Source organism: Cydia fagiglandana, chromosome 23 (genome assembly GCF_963556715.1).
Source record: "Cydia fagiglandana chromosome 23, ilCydFagi1.1, whole genome shotgun sequence".
Taxonomy (NCBI): Eukaryota; Metazoa; Arthropoda; class Insecta; order Lepidoptera; family Tortricidae; genus Cydia; species Cydia fagiglandana.
This window is the reverse complement of record NC_085954.1, coordinates 1,172,323-1,188,577: the sequence shown is the minus strand read 5'-3', so window position 1 is coordinate 1,188,577 and position 16,255 is coordinate 1,172,323. Positions and strand designations below refer to the sequence as shown.

The following is a 16,255-nucleotide window of genomic DNA, read 5'->3' as shown; positions in this document are numbered from 1 at the left end:
GGCTAGGTTAACACTGCGACCCTTACAGAAACGAATTGCTACTAGAAAAGTGGATTAGGTTAGGTTTGAACTGCGACCCTTACAGAAAAGAAATGCTACTAGAAAAGTGGGTTAGGTTAGGTTTGAACTGCGACCCTTACAGAAACGAAATGCTACTAGAAAAGTGGGTTAGGTTAGGTTTGAACTGTGACCCTTACAGAAACGAAATGCTACTAGAAAAGTGGGTTAGGTTAGGTTTGAACTCCGACCCACACAGAAACGAAATTCTACTAGAAAAGTGGGTTAGGTTAGGTTTGAACTGCGACCCTTCCAGATAAGAAATGCTACTAGAAAAGTGGGTTAGGTTAGGTTTGAACTGCGAACCTTACAGAAACGAAATGTTACTAGAAAAGTGGGTTAGGTTAGGTTTGAACTGCAACCCATACAGAAACGAAATGCTACTAGAAAATTTTGCTGTGCTTTAATAGGATAGCAAGATTTAAAAATTTGGTTATAATTTTACATTAAAATGGAGTTCTAATTTTGGTGGTCATTTACTATTTTTGGGTTTACAATGATTATTTTGGTGTCATTTTATTTAATAGGATAACACGATGTAAAAATTTGGTTATCAATTGACATTAAATTGGGGTTTGAAATTTGGTAATTATTTACAATTTTTGGGTTAATAATGATTAATTTGGTGTCATTTCCTTTAATAGGATAGTAAAATGTAATAAAATTGGTAATCATTTCACATTAAAATGGTGTTATAATTTTGGTGATCATTCATTATTTTAGGGTGGTAAAGTAGATTTTTTTGGTATTAAATTTTATTAAATCTGGTGATCAGTTAAATAGCAGCCAAAAAAAATATAATGTAAAAGTGCAAATACTGTTGTGAAAGAAAATGACTGCGTTATTATTTATTATGGTAAATAGAAGTTTGTTAAAACAAGGAAAAAGTAAAGGAAGCTCCAAGGAAATTATAAAGATAATTCCGTTTTTTGTTTTTAAATTATGGGATCGGTACTTCAAATAGAAACAATTCATTGTAAACTCATTTATTGCTAAAAAAAATGTAATCTTAAGCTTAAATAAATATAATCTATAGAATGTATGTTAAGACTCTAAATACAATAAATTTTATCTATACGACTTGTATAGATAAGTATCGATTAAGGTTGCACGAAGAAAATGCAATTATTAATATGCATGCTAAAAAAAAATTGGCGTGCAAATGCCAGGCCTAAAACTGTTTATAGTTATGTCTTTCTTTCATTCATGACGAAGAAAAAGATGCAAAATTATATACACTTGTACACACTACTAGGGCAGGCCAACTTATTCTTGTTATTTTGTACCGGCAGAAAGGAAAAAACATACATACATTTTAAGAAAAAAGTGGAAAATTTAAAGATGCTTGTTTTGAGAATAGCAGAAGTTCTAAGGTCCTGTTTTCTAAGGGGACCTTGCATTTTGGAGACAAAGCAAACCGCTTGGAACAGGTGTTTCTGGGGGTGATCTGAGCCGATTAAGCCCGGTTGCCAAGAGGTTCCACCCAGCAGGTGGGCAGGGGAGGGGGGGCAAATGTGGCTCCGGCGCGCCTCACTCTAAGCTATATATCTGCATACATCTAGCAACTATATCAAGTTTGGTGTCTTTTTCGTGTAATTCGAGGATGAAGAATTCATTTCTGTGACTAAATTTTCACTCTTCCATACAAAAAAATCGAGAAATCAAAAATTCCAAAAAAATCTTTTCACTTCTTTTTTCGAAAATCTTCTACAAAATTAAAACTATGAGGATTTGCTCTAGAAAAAAAATACCTGTGAATAGCCCAGTTATCCTACTATATAGAATAGTAAACTTGTTAAACATTTTTTTTTCATAACTCTGATAAAAAAAATGTTTTGTGTCGCGCGGCGTACCTGCATTGTAAGAGCGGTATGCAGCGTTTAGGATTTTTAAGTATGTTTCGATGGTTTCTGATAAGTTGTTATTCTTCTGGTTGTAGAAAATTACGGGGTCCCTTTGTTTCCCATAAAGTTTTAAGTCATAATGTATTGTTTGTCATATTATCGTTAGTCATAAAACTGAAACCGTTAACTTTTCAAGATTTTCCTAAGGTCATTCTATAGATAGGTTAGGTTAGGTTAGGTTTGTTTTATGGCAATCCTGAAAAGTTACGCGTTTCTGAGAAAAACCAATTATGACTAACGAAAATTCGGACAAACAGTACATTATGACTTAAAACTATTTGGGAAACAATAGAGACCCGAAAATTACTTCTGGACGTGATATATATACAAATATAAATTAAACGTATAAATATAGATGTTGGGAAAACTTTCGCCAATAGAGTTATTAGAAATGTGATAAAATTAACAAAGCAGATGTTTGATTAAAATGCGGGTTAAAATAAGAGTAAGATATATATTGTTCGCAATTGCCACTACATGCCCATGGGTCCGTGCATTTTAGTTTTTTCTTAACGCAGTTGCACCTTCCTGCCCATTTTGTTTTGCAGCGGCAACGAATAAGCTCTAAACAAGCAGCAGCCGCCGCAGGTAGGCTTGTACATATGGGCTCCCAATAACCATTTTGTTTGGACCAGCTCCAGTCAGCAGGACATGGAAGCTGTTGCTGAGGGGCTATAATCTGTCCCCAAACATAGCCTCCTTGGTAAGCTGCACGGAGAAATATGTTTACGTGGGTAGGGCATCTTCCATTGGATGCAGATTCTCTAACTGAAGATTTTTTTTTTGTAAAAAGTACTTTTCGGCACTCTTTTGCACTCGTACTTGTACCTGATGTACTCGTAAAATCAGTAACAAAATACTATGCATTTTGTTAAAATAACGTCTAGGGGCCAATTCACACCTCGTAATTCAAATCTGTCCATACTTACTATTGTAAGACTCTTACTTGCCATACAAGACAATAACAATTTTTATCAATATTGGCAATGCCTGCTCAATATTGCCTTGTTTGCCGTATTTAAACCCCTCCGTTACGGCAGGATATGCGCTCCAAGCTTGAAATACGCTTTTTTCCCTGTCCATACAAAAAAGAAACAGTGTCGCAACCTGAAAAGGTGTGGAAGAATGACAAGACTTCTGACCTTTCTGGTCCTGTAAAATAAATTATATATCTATGCGTTACAAATAAAATCATATATTTAAAGAAAGTTTGCAGCACTTGACCAATTGCCCTGGTGAGCTGTCTCGTATACTGCGGTGACATATTTATTTTATTTACAATTAATGGAGGATTGGAACAGGAAAGAATCACCTGTTCCTCTCGTGCCATGTTATTGCATTTTCTTAAGCTAACGTTTGTAGTTCTTCCATTAATTGTAAATAAAATAAATAAATATGTCACCGCAATAAGAGACAGGTCAACTGGGCTAATGGTCACGTGCTGCAAACTTTCTTTAAATATATGATTTTATTTGTAACTCATAGATATATGATTTATTTTACAGGACCAGAAAGGATAGTAGTCTTGCCATTCTTCCACGCCTTTTCAGGTTACAACACAGTTTCTTTTGTGTGTGGAAAGGGAAAAAAAGCGTATTTCAAGCTTAAAGCGCATATCCTGCTGTAACGGAGGGCCTTCTTCTTCGTTACACTCTTGATAGAGTGGTCGTGGCCATTATGAAAACTTTTGAGCGACTCATTTAACGACACGTCGCCATTCCTCCCGTAGAGCTGCTTTCCGTAAGCATTCGCTTACTGTGACCGACACACTGATTTGGTTTGGTCAGTACATCTCATTAGAGATCTTCCCCTAGCCCTGTCACCTCCTACTCTTTCTTGCACAACTAGACGTTCTGTAGAGGTTCCGTCTCGACGAGACACGTGTCGAAAGAAGTTGAGTACCGAGTTTTGCCCGTAGAAAGCAACCGCTCTTTAATGCCAAGCTCCTCAATAATTGATGCTCAGTCCATGATATGCCCAGCATTCGTCTCCAGCACCACATCTCTAGTGCATTCACTTTCTGTTTTTCGGATGCCCTTAGTGTCCATGTGAGACATACAGCATACAGAAAAGTGGGAAATATGAGGGATCTGACAATCCTGGTTTTAGTGGTCCTTGTAATGTTCCGGAGGGATTTAAATACGGTAAACAAAACAACATTGAGCAGCCAATTTTGGAAAAAAATGTTATTGTCTTGTATGACAAGTAAGAGTCTTACAATATTAAATCTGAACAGATTTGAATTACGAGATGTGAATTGGTCCTTAGACATTATTTTGATACTATGCATTGTGTTACAGTGTTCGGATCAGGTACAAGTACAAGTGTAAAAGAGTGCCGAAAAGTACTTTTTACAAAAAATAATCTTCAGTTAGAGAATCTGCCTCCAATGGAAGATGCGCTACCTATGTAAACATATTCTCCGTGCAGTTTACCAAGGAGGCTATGTTTGGGGACAGATTATAGCCCCTCAGCAACAGCTTCCATGTCCTGCTGACTGGAGCTGGTCCAAACAAAATGGTTATTGGGAGCCCATATGTACAAGCCTACCTGCGGCGGCTGCTGATTGTTTAGAGCTTATTCGTTGCCGCTGCAAAACAAAATGCGCAGGGAGGTGCAACTGCGTTAAGAAAAAACTAAAATGCACGGACCCATGGGCATGTAGCGGCAATTGCGAACAATATATATCTTACTCGTATTTTAACCCGCATTTTAATCAAACATCTGCTTTGTTAATTTTATCACATTTATAATAACTCTATTGGCGAAAGTTTTCCCAACATCTATATTTATACGTTTAATTTATATTTGTATATATATCACGTCCAGAAGTAATTTTCTACAACCAGAAGAATAACAACTTATCAGAAACCATCGAAACATACTTAAAAATCCTAAACGCTGCATACCGCTCTTACAATGCAGGTACGCCGCGCGACACAAAACATTTTTTTTATCAGAGTTATGAAAAAAAAATGTTTAACAAGTTTACTATTCTATATAGTAGGATAACTGGGCTATTCACAGGTATTTTTTTTCTAGAGCAAATCCTCATAGTTTTAATTTTGTAGAGGATTTTCGAAAAAAAAAGTGAAAAGATTTTTTTGGAATTTTAAATTTCTCGATTTTTTTGTATGGAAGAGTGAAAATTTAGTCACAGAAATGAATTCTTCATCCTCGAATTACACGAAAAAGACACCAAACTTGATATACTTGCTAGATGTATGCAGATATATAGCTTAGAGTGAGGCGCGCCGGAGCCACTTTTGCCCCCCCTCCCCTGCCCACCTGCTGGGTGGAACCTCTTGGCAACCGGGCTTAATCGGCTCAGATCAGCCCCAGGAACACCTGTTCCAAGCGGTTTGCTTTGTCTCCAAAATGCAAGGTGGTGGACCTTAGAACCCCAGCTAGAATTTGGAATCCTTTAAAACCATTTAAGTCATAGACTAGGAATCCTCTAGACCTCGGTTTAGAGCAATTATTTCATGCAACCGATGATGCCAAAAATGCGGGGGTGCGCAGTAGAGATGCAACGGATAGTTGTTTGGCCGGATACCGGATATCCGGCCTAGACACTGGCCGAATATCCGGTATCCGGCCGCCGGATATTCGGCCGGCGGAACTATACCTACATTTCGGTTTTTCAGGTGCGCATTCTGCAGGTTTGACCTGTTTCCTAGTAAACGTTCGCGCGGACTCATTTCTAGGTTCAAAATGAGTGCGCGTGCAAGTCAGTGGAATGATTAAATTGTTTTAAAATAATAAACAAGTACGATTATGACGGTGTCTGTTTCTTAAATCCAATTTGTTTACTCCGAAATCAGCAATGTTACTATCCGGTATCCGGCCGGATAGCAGGTCACTATCCGGTATCCGGCCGGATAGTAAAATAATGGCCGGATACCGGATAGTAACCGGATATCCGGTGCATCTCTAGTGCGCAGGACGAGGTGAGCGTAGTCCCGTACCGTGATTGGTCCGTTCAAAGACACGGACGTCACACAAAGACACTTTCGACTCGAACATGGAGTAAAATTATGTATGTATGTGTGGCAGAGGGGCGACTATGCTCAGTATGGAGGATATTTTGTCTGTGATTTAAGTGATCCATGAGACAGCCTGTGACGAAAAAAGTGAATCTACCCATTAACAAAAAATAATACCTCTGAATTTCAATTTGATTGGTAAATCTACAAATTCTTGACATATAGATTTTGTATATGAAATGGTAATAGTTACACAGAAAATATATATTCTGATCTATAATCTGTATATGTATAATCATCACCAACATTTTATCTATTTTTCATTTTATTCATTCTACATACACAAGTACCTCTGTCACAATAAAAATAACCAATAGTCCTCTCTTATACTTATCTAAAAACTAATAAACCTATACTAAATGTATGCTATAACAACGCATTATTATGAACCATAATGACATGGGATTTAAGGTCATATTTGCTTGAGAACACACTTTTACACAATTTGCAATATAATGTTCCGCCATGGTAGTTCCTCATATGGTTTTTAGCTTTAAATTCAGAATAAAACGATTTACCGCAAAGGGGGCATCGGTGCGGCGTTTCTCCCGTATGTTTTCTAAGATGTATGACCATCGCTTTCCTTGTATTGAATTTCTTTTTACATAACTCACATTTTTCTTTAGATTTCAGATTATGAGTCTTCTTATGTTTACTCAAATTGCTCTCTGTATAGAATTGCCTCTCGCACATATCGCACGCATAGGGTTTGATTTGCAAGTGTACCTTATTCACATGTAGAGAGAGCTGATTATCATTTGCATAATCTTTCTCGCAGAAACTACAAATCTGTGTACTACTTTTCACCAGATTAAGTTTGACAGCATGTCTTTGCATATGACTGTCGAAATGTCTTTGACTGACGAATAATTTGTCACATAACTGGCATTGTGTCGACAAATGAGAATTTTCATGCACTTTCAATTTGTCTTCATTCTCAAAAGTTCTGCCGCAGGTTTTACACGAAAAGAATTTTGCCTTATCAAGAATGTGTATCATTCTAATATGCTCATATAAGAAGAATTTTGATTTAAACTCTCTGCTACAAATATAACATTTAACCTTTTTATTAACATGCTTCAAAATATGCCTTTGAAGATGGTAATCAGTTATGAAACTCTTGCTGCATATTGGGCATTTCAACTTGTATTTATAATATTGTTTATTTGGTTTCTTTTTCTTTTTGAACGTCAGAAATTCGCTGACATCATCAAGAGTGTATTCGTCATTATCTGAAGGATATTTGACTTGATATCCATTTACTAATTTCCTGTTAGTGTATGTCTTTGTAACTCTCTTAGCCGGATTGTCTATTTCGACATTCTTTTCTTCTTTAATTTCGCTAAGTTCTTTGAATATATCTATATCTTGACTCTCTTCTTTGAGGAAAGCATTGATATAGTCTTTTATCTCAGGCTCTGATTCACTCTCGTCAGTATCAGGTTTTCTGAATTCATCTTCAAGTACATCTACTTTCAATTTAGTTTCATCTACTTCATCTTCTTCAAGTAGGAGATTATCATCAAAGTAATCTTGCTCTTTTATTGGTAGAATAGATTCTTTAGCTATCTCTATGAACATATTGCCTTCTGGTTGCTCTACTTTGTTTAGGCTATCTAGCATGGAAGAGACGCATGTATTAAGTCTTTCTCTTGTGTAGATAGAGTGATTTATGAACACATAGGAAGTGATCGCATTGTCAAGGCACTGTTCGCATATTTTTGTTCCTGTGTAGTTGGTTGGAGTATTCATCTGTAACAAAAAAAGGAAAGGAGATAAAGTAAAACGTAAGTAGAAAATCATACGCTTCATAACAGCTAAGCTGCTGCAATTAAGTTCCTAGTTATAATTGAAGCCAAATATTATAATTGTAAAGCTAGTAAATACAGGGTTTGTTAGCCATAACCAAAAAAACTGCATTTCCGTTGCCAGGGAGGTTTTGGGATTATCCTGAGCAACTTTTACTATGGGACCAACCCCGAAATCGCGAAAAAAAATTTGGCTGTTTCATACATTTTTGCTGGTCTATTTTCTATGGGAGCATAAACTTTTTTTTCGTGATTTCAGGGTTTGTTCCCATAGTAAAAGTTGCCCAGTATAATCCCAAAACCTCCCTAGCAACGGGAATGCAGTAATTTTTTAAATCACGAACATATTTTTGTAACTATATTAATGTTAGTAGGTAATCAAAATGATTACCTGTTTTGTCATCCAGTAGTTGAATGCAAAGTGGAAACGAAACATTTGAATATTAGGATAATAAATAAATATTATAGGACAATTTAAGACAGATCAACCTAGTGCCATAGCAACATCAATAAGCTAAATTCCTTTAACAATAAAGTTGATATTGCAATACTTATATAAGTTTTACTTATTTATTGAGTATAATAGTAGAAATAATGACAAGGCATCTATAAGGACGCTTCTTATGAACGTCACAAATTAGCATCTACTAACAAATTTCAATGAACATAATTATCGAGGAAAAAAGTAAGTAGGCGTAAGCATAAGCATGCAAATTTGATGCCTTGCCATTTCTATCTGCTTATTAAGTGAATACATATTATATGAATACAAATACTGAGAAATTTTGTTAATAATTTTATTTCTAATTGAACAATGCTAAATGTGACAGATACATCAATGGTTCCTCTACGTACATTTATACATTACAAGATTTACTAGCAAAGTTGAAAAATAAACAAGCTTGCTTCATACAATTATTTATGATAGGCCATTCTTCTTATTGGTCTCATGAGTCTTCTCCCAGTGCCGGTATTTTTCAAAGATCCTGTTCCTATATTAAAGTTTAATCCAGAATTTGAAAACATATTGCTAGTTTCCTCTAAATTATTCAACGGACCAAAAATGTTACTTGCTTGAGTTGTATTACTTATCTGGGCAGTAATATGACTGAAATGTGGAGTGATATTAAACGGAAATGGATTAGGATTGGGAATTATAATTTGGGGATCATCTTCTGATATGTCCATTTCTTCAGGGTCTTGAATATTTTTTCTATCTGTCAAATTCTCAGAGTCAGATGTTTTAAATGTATCTTCACTCATTGACTGTGTCATTTCAAAATCAATTATATTATTTAAAGGTACCACAAGTACTTTTCTATCACTTTCATTTGCTTCAGAGGTCTTAAAAATTGGTAGATCCATTTCTTTTTGATTCCTTAGCTCATCATCAGATTTGAATAACTTAAAGGCCTGTTGGCCATCAAGATTAACTTTCAACATGTCATCTTGATTATTTCTGTTAGAATCACAACAAACACATGATAATCTTTCTTTAGCATTAGTAGTCAGGCATATTTGACAATTCCACTTCTTATTTTTAGATTTAGTTTCATTTTCCATTAATTTTCTTTTTCTTTGCAAGTCAGGATTTGTATCTTCAGTATTTTTAGTTGCTTCTTCTTCCTTGATGACATTAGTGGTATTTCTTGTATCAGTAGGATTTTTGCAAACACCACATTTATCTGATGTTTTAAAAATCCAACAATATTTCCACTTGTTTTTAGTGTCGTCAGTCACTACCTTCATCTCTTCGTCAGTAGTTTTTCCCTCTATATTGCTCTGTTTATCAATACAAGTTTTACAAGTCGGTTTTTTAAATATCCAACAAATCTTGCATGCTGTTTCTTTTCCTGATGTCATTGCAATGATTCTGCTCTGATTTAGGTCATTTCCTTCGAATACATCATTGAGGTTGTTCCATGCATTATTGTTTGTGTTTATTATTTCAATGTATTCATGTACTTCTTTAGGTAATAATTCAACATCATCATTTGTTTCTCCCTTTGTTTTCACAGAGGCATTAAGATCGCCATCCTTATCATAACCAACAATAGATTCACCCAAGTTATTTTTATCTACAGCAATTTCTTTGCCACCATTTTTGTAATAACTGGGTTCCGAAAAGAAGAATAGGTACATTTCTTCACAGTCAAACTTGTTATTAGAAATGAACAATGGGTTTGAAATCACTATTTGATTAGTATTGCGTCCAGAGTTAGCCAAAGTTTCATTATGTGACTCATCTTTGGTTAGTTTAGCAAATTTCATTATCTTTGCATGATGTGGAACATAGAGTTCTTGATATTTGTATGATTTTCTCTAGAAAATGAAGACAATTGACATTGGCACTTAATTTTCATGAGGCATGAGGCACTTAACAAATATTCTTATACCATTTATCAATTTAAAATGTGTACTGATCATTGTGTTATGTATTATCATAAATAAGAAATGCTCTCATGCCTCAAATATGTGATGTCACATCTAAGTATGGAAGATATTATAATTATTGAATAATCAGAGATTCACTTCAGCAAATTCATGCTTAGATTAAGCTCCTTAAAATTAAGGTCTTAGGTATAATTACTACAGTACTAAACAAAAATGTACTCTAGGGTTCTATGGCAAAAGGTACTAGTATTGAAGCATTTTATGAAGGTATGTGCCAACCATTGTAAGGTCTCTTTGAAAATTAAAGGACACACAACATTAATGACAACTCTCTTATTTAAGTCAATTATTTCATCTTTAACATCCACTCATTTTGATAATTTTATTATCTTTTTCATCAGAGCAATAGTTTAGAAGTAACCATCTCTTGGAAATTCTTTCAAGCTTGATAGGAATAGATCCCTTTGTGGTAGTAAATTAGTAATTATACTAATTATTTATGATTTTTTTGAAATTATACAATTGGGTAGGTAAAGTTTTTTGAAGATAGGCAAATTATATTTTTTCCCGATAGTATTCATTATAGCGATCACGGAAATGCAGCTCTTTTATTTTTATATCATTTTATTGATTAAATATAATTTTTTAAATGATCGATATGACGTTTGTGAGGTGAAATGGCAGATTCGAGTAATTAATTCCTTGGCGCGTAGTAAATGGGACGAGATAGAAAAAAAATCGATGTCAACTGTCAGTGTCATTCTTGGAAAATAACTTGCAAATAATTGGAAAATAATGGTCGGATGAAACATTTGTTTTCTTGAAATTGGATGTCGGTGTGATTTCTAGAATAAGTATTTTTAACGTCCCTAGCACGATCAACACGGATATTTTGATAATGATAACGATTGCTTTCGACTACTTGGCACTGCTTCTTGGAGAACATTTTCATTAACGCCTCCACCACGACTCTTGGACTGCTACACGAGTCATTTTGGATCTCAGTATCAACACAATAGATGGAGACGATCCCGGAAACGTTCGAATGGAAATAGAATATTACAGAGATGAACTCAAAGTGCGTCGTACCGTCTACAAGACAGTACAGACGTTACTTTCCAAATTCAGCGTATTTGAGCACACCAAAGTCTTTAACAGCGATTCGGTGCCAAGCTTTGAAGATATATTGGCCAAAATGGTAACTTATACGTTTGTGAGGACTATATAAACGTGATTGTTGTATTATACATACATAATTATTAAGATTGTAATAGTCTTATAACTAGGTCGTTATTGGCTATTATATATGGGCTCGGCAAGGTGTTCACAATATCTGAACACGCACGCCCTGATAATAGAGGCGTGTTCAGATATTTATGAGCACCCTAGCTGCACCAATATATCTGATGGCGACTGTACTTTAGAAAACTTATAATATAAATCCAAAATAATATGATATAAATCCAGTAAATTTCGTTTCGTTTTATTTTAAAATCCACAAATTATTATCCTTAAGCATTAACATTACAACAGTATATAGAATCACGCTGTGTGGCGTGCCCTTGAAGAGAGTTGAGAGGTTCAAATATGGTCAATATGGATAAATATGTCTGTAGGGTAAATGTGCTTCACGTTGGGGCCTGTTTACATATTGATTAGTGTTGATTGCGGGTTTAATACATTTGCCACTATACACAAGTAGCAAGTGTATCAACTCGCAAAAATACTACATTTTTGCTTCCATTGAGGTATACATAGTAAGCACTATTCTCAAATTATGTGAGGAAATAAAACAAATTCAATTTAGTAAAGCGTATTTAATAGGGGTAAAGTGACGCGAATACAATTAAAAAAACAACGCATATTCTTAGTTTATATTAAATGTAGATGGCTTTTTAGTTTTCACTTGGTCACAGAAATACGCTAAAAACCACTTTCAGAGTAAGTGTTTCTTGCGTTTTGGCTGTCCTTCTTGTGTCCTTCCACAGCATGAGCATGTCGTAAGTCCTGTTGTATTTGTCCCAGGACTTAGCAGGAAGCTAGTTATTCATTATTAAGTTTGCTTCTGCTTTCAAATGAGGCGGTGCATGCCGTCTATTCCAGGTCGTTTTCGTCACTTGAACTCATTTTGTTTATTACGAGTATTAAAATAACAAGCGGTAACTTATTGAGTATTGCACAACGAATAAACTTTGCCGCCTTTTATTTGCATATTTTTTAAAATTATATTACCATAGATACAAAGCATACGGTACGCGCATGCGTCAATCCGCGCGCACCGCGCAGCGCCCTTTCGCGGTGCTAAAGCGGTATCCAGACGGAAATGAAATTGGCGTCAATCTCCAATTTTAGATTTATGGTGATATTAGACCCATTTAAATTGAAAAAAATGCCCCATAACGAAAATACTAGCCTCACAAATTGGTGTTCTTGTGTCCGCACCTCATTTTATTGGTCATTATCGGCGTTTGAATTCGGCGAGCCAAATTGGCGTTTGCGTCCGTACGTCCCGATTCGATCGGGCAATTTAATCAGATTGGCGAAAAATTGACTAATCTGGATACGCCTTAAGCAACATCGAGTTCACGCAAGGCCCCTACCTTTTCTGTTCTCTTTGACGGCGCAGCAACTAGTATCATTTCTCTCTCCTCGCTCTTTTAAAATGCCATTTGTCAAAAAAGGACAACCATACTGTTGACAAGGTGAACTTCAAATCAAGTGTTGCCTTTTTTGATGCATCCAGGCTGTGTATGTGTGCGTAAAAACGTGTATGTGTGCTCTTTTAGGGATGTGAAAAGTCGATTTTAATCATGTTATATATCGATAAATGCTACACAGTGGAACGAAATAGCAATTAATTGAAGCTTCAATATCTTTGTTAAACATATACATAATTGAAATGCTAATGAATAATAAATATATTAGAATATAATAAAATATTTCAATTATTGCGGAACACATATCTTAGTAGGTGTTTATGTATTTTAATTAAATATCTGAACTTTCCCTTGGTTCCCTGCTGCTAATTTATGCAGTGCCAAGTTATCGAAAGTAAATTCAATCTTTGTCCAAATACGCGCAGATGTCGTGGGGAATCAGAAGTCCGTGGGTCGTGCTGAGGTCGCCGAAAATCTCAATGATAACATTAATAGCAATTCGCAAGGTAACATGAGGCTTGTCCGTTATTTTTCGGGAATGAGAGCTAAGTGACACTGACAGTTGACATCGTTTTTTTCTATCCCGTCCCATTTACTACGATAAAAAAAAGATAAAAGATAAAAAAATAGTTTATTCAAGTAGGCATATTACAATGCGCTTATGAACGTCAAATAAATTTACCGGCTCCAACCGTACACCTCTGCCCCGAGAAGATTTAAATCCCCCCTCAATTGGAGGAGGGTATCCCAATATGGGACCGGCAACAAACTCGGCGGGACACATCTTTTCAAAACATTATTACATCTTATAATTAACATGCATTACGAGTAATTAATACAATTTAAGTTACTATAGAATTCATGCAATTATACTCAGTGAGTACATAACTTTATAGAATTTGATATAAAAAATAAACATATATGCACATGAAATCACAAATACGCAGCTCTTTCAGAAAACAAATCAAATCTTACAAAAGGAAAAGAAAATAAAATCAATAAAAGAAATGAGAATACATATTATATGAATCTAACTGATTGTTATGAGATGCTTTCATACAATTTGATGTGCTTTCTTACCTGAGCTGAGTCACCTTTAACTCTACACATAATACAATGTTTTTAATTGCTACTTGTCGTTATTACAGTTTCTGGTTTGGACCATGCATGTTTGTCTGTCAAGTAGTCCTCGACTCTGTAATAAGCCTTCAACATCAATGACTTTTTTAAGTAATTCTTAAGAGCTGGAAAGGGTAACGGTAAGGGTACGTGCAAAGGAATTACTCGAATCTGCCATTCCATCCCACAAACGTCATATCGATCATTTAAAAAATTATATTTAATCAATAAAATGAAATAAAAATAAAAGAGCTGCATTTCCGTGATCGCTATAATAAATACTATCGGAAAAAAATATAATTTGCCTATCTTCAAAAAACTTTACCTACCCAATTGTGTTTCAATAGGAGTTATTATTTATTGGAGTTATTAGTTATTCTTGCAAACACTTTTTTGTGTTTTATAAACACCTATATCTACAAATATCTAAAAATAAAGAAGTCATACTCACATCAGGCAAGGTGGAGCCCAAAATGCTATAAAGGCTCTTGTCACCAGTAACCCCAGGGTATCCACCATGCAGCCGGATCATTTTATCCAATTCCACGAGCTTTGGCTTCTTATCCAAACAGACAGTGCACAGTTTATCCATCTTCTTCTCCACTAAATGCTGTAAAACTGACTGAAATTTATGCTTCTCAATGTGCTGTAAATATGCACTGTGGTCCTCACTGCCGAAACCACAAGTCCCACATTGGAAATTGTGTTTTTCTTCAGGCTTTATTTCTGGGCCACTATGTGATTTCAAGTGTCGTTTCAGTTGCAAGCGCTTCACAAATGACTTCCCACACAGCCGGCAGTTGAACCACATGTTATTGGGATGACTTTTCTCATGAATAATCAAGTCTTCTATCTTAGTAAATATTTGCCAACACTTAGGGCATTCCAAATCAGACATATACGGCTCATGACTGAGTGATACAGATCTTACGTTTACTATATTTCTGATTGGTTCAGCATAATCTATCACCTTTGCATGATCCGTGTGTATGACATTATGATTTGGGTTTCGCTTCTGTCTACCCCGTTTTTTAGTTTTATCTAGAGGGTCTAGTTTTTCTAGTTTAGCATACATGTCTTCGAAGCAATTCCGTAAAGCTCGCTCGGACTGTTCACATTGTTGTGTAAAGAGATATGCGCTGATGCAACGGTTTAGGCATTTATTGCAGATTTTTCTCGGGAAGTTGGGATCATTCACTGTCTGAAATTAAGTAGACATAAGATAGATTAAATAAGTGTGAGTAAAAGTAAAATTTTCAATATTAAGATGTTAGTGCCAAGAAAATACAGTCTGCTATTTGGCACTCTAGTTAAAACGCAACTGTAATGAAGATGAAAATTAAACTTAACAATTAACAGTGTATTATGTTGTAAATTCTCTGCACACATTAGGAAACGTACATTAACTATGCACGGCACACACAATGACCTCTTCATTACAGTAATCATTAGCAAACTGGGTCACATAACATGTAAGTTAGCTAACCTTAAAAGGGTGAAAACAAGCAACCATATCGCGTATAGTCACTTTGTAGAGCGTTCCTCTGCCTGCAATCTGCATTATTTGGTCCAAATCCGAAAGAGGAGTTGCCACACTCAAGCAATAGCGACAAACTTTGCTTCTAAGCGTTCCTTCGAGCAAAAGTTCTACCGCTTTTTTTGTAGTCAATTCCACTCTATAATTTGGTAGAACACCGTCATTCTGAGCTTTAGGTTTTGTTAGCTCAGTTAGCTGATAATTTAGAATATTTACATTGGATAACTCAGGATTTAACAGTTTATTTGGCTCGTCCAAATCCATTTTGAAGCAGGTTAGGTTAACTTATCAATTTACGTTTTTCACTAGAATTTAAAAATCCAATGATGTATGTTAATATTTATGAACATTTCTAGCAAACTATAACGACGTTTTATGGGCTTGATTCAATTTTGCAACATGAAAGTAAGTAAGTAATGAATGAATACACAATTTTTTGGACTTTTTTGCTGTCAAGCGGAGAAAATGGCGGCAGCTCGATATTGCGCCGGCGCGGCGTTGGCGAGTGTCAGATTATTTGAGGCATTAGGTGAAACGCTAGCTTTTTCTGTTGGTAATCGACATAGCGAAATTATTATATGAGTATTGTTTTTCCCTCACCTCAATAGATATTATCCGGATATTTGTTTGTTTTGTAAATTATATAAAAAATTGATTGACATTGCCGGAATATTTGAGATATATGCACCATGACAGCACCAGTTATAGTCTAACAAAAAGGAGTAGAAATTAA

The 16,255-nt window shown here is 35.3% G+C and overlaps 1 protein-coding gene across 2 annotated transcripts; it reads right to left on the bottom strand.

Moving 5' to 3' along the window:
* Positions 1-5,376: 5,376 nt before the first annotated feature.
* Positions 5,377-16,014, bottom strand: LOC134675861 (zinc finger protein 791-like). 2 transcript variants are annotated; one of them, XM_063534177.1, is made up of 3 exons: positions 15,472-15,999; positions 14,437-15,186; positions 5,377-7,759 (listed from the first exon to the last, which is right to left on the bottom strand). In XM_063534177.1, exons 1-3 carry the CDS (start codon positions 15,784-15,786, stop codon positions 6,374-6,376), a joined length of 2,451 nt encoding a protein of 816 aa, XP_063390247.1. In that variant the 5' UTR covers positions 15,787-15,999; the 3' UTR covers positions 5,377-6,373. The 2 variants fall into 2 exon arrangements, with proteins under 2 accessions (XP_063390247.1, XP_063390245.1); XM_063534175.1 differs by lacking the exon at positions 5,377-7,759 and adding an exon at positions 8,581-10,137 and having other exon boundaries at positions 15,472-16,014.
* Positions 16,015-16,255: the final 241 nt, after the last annotated feature.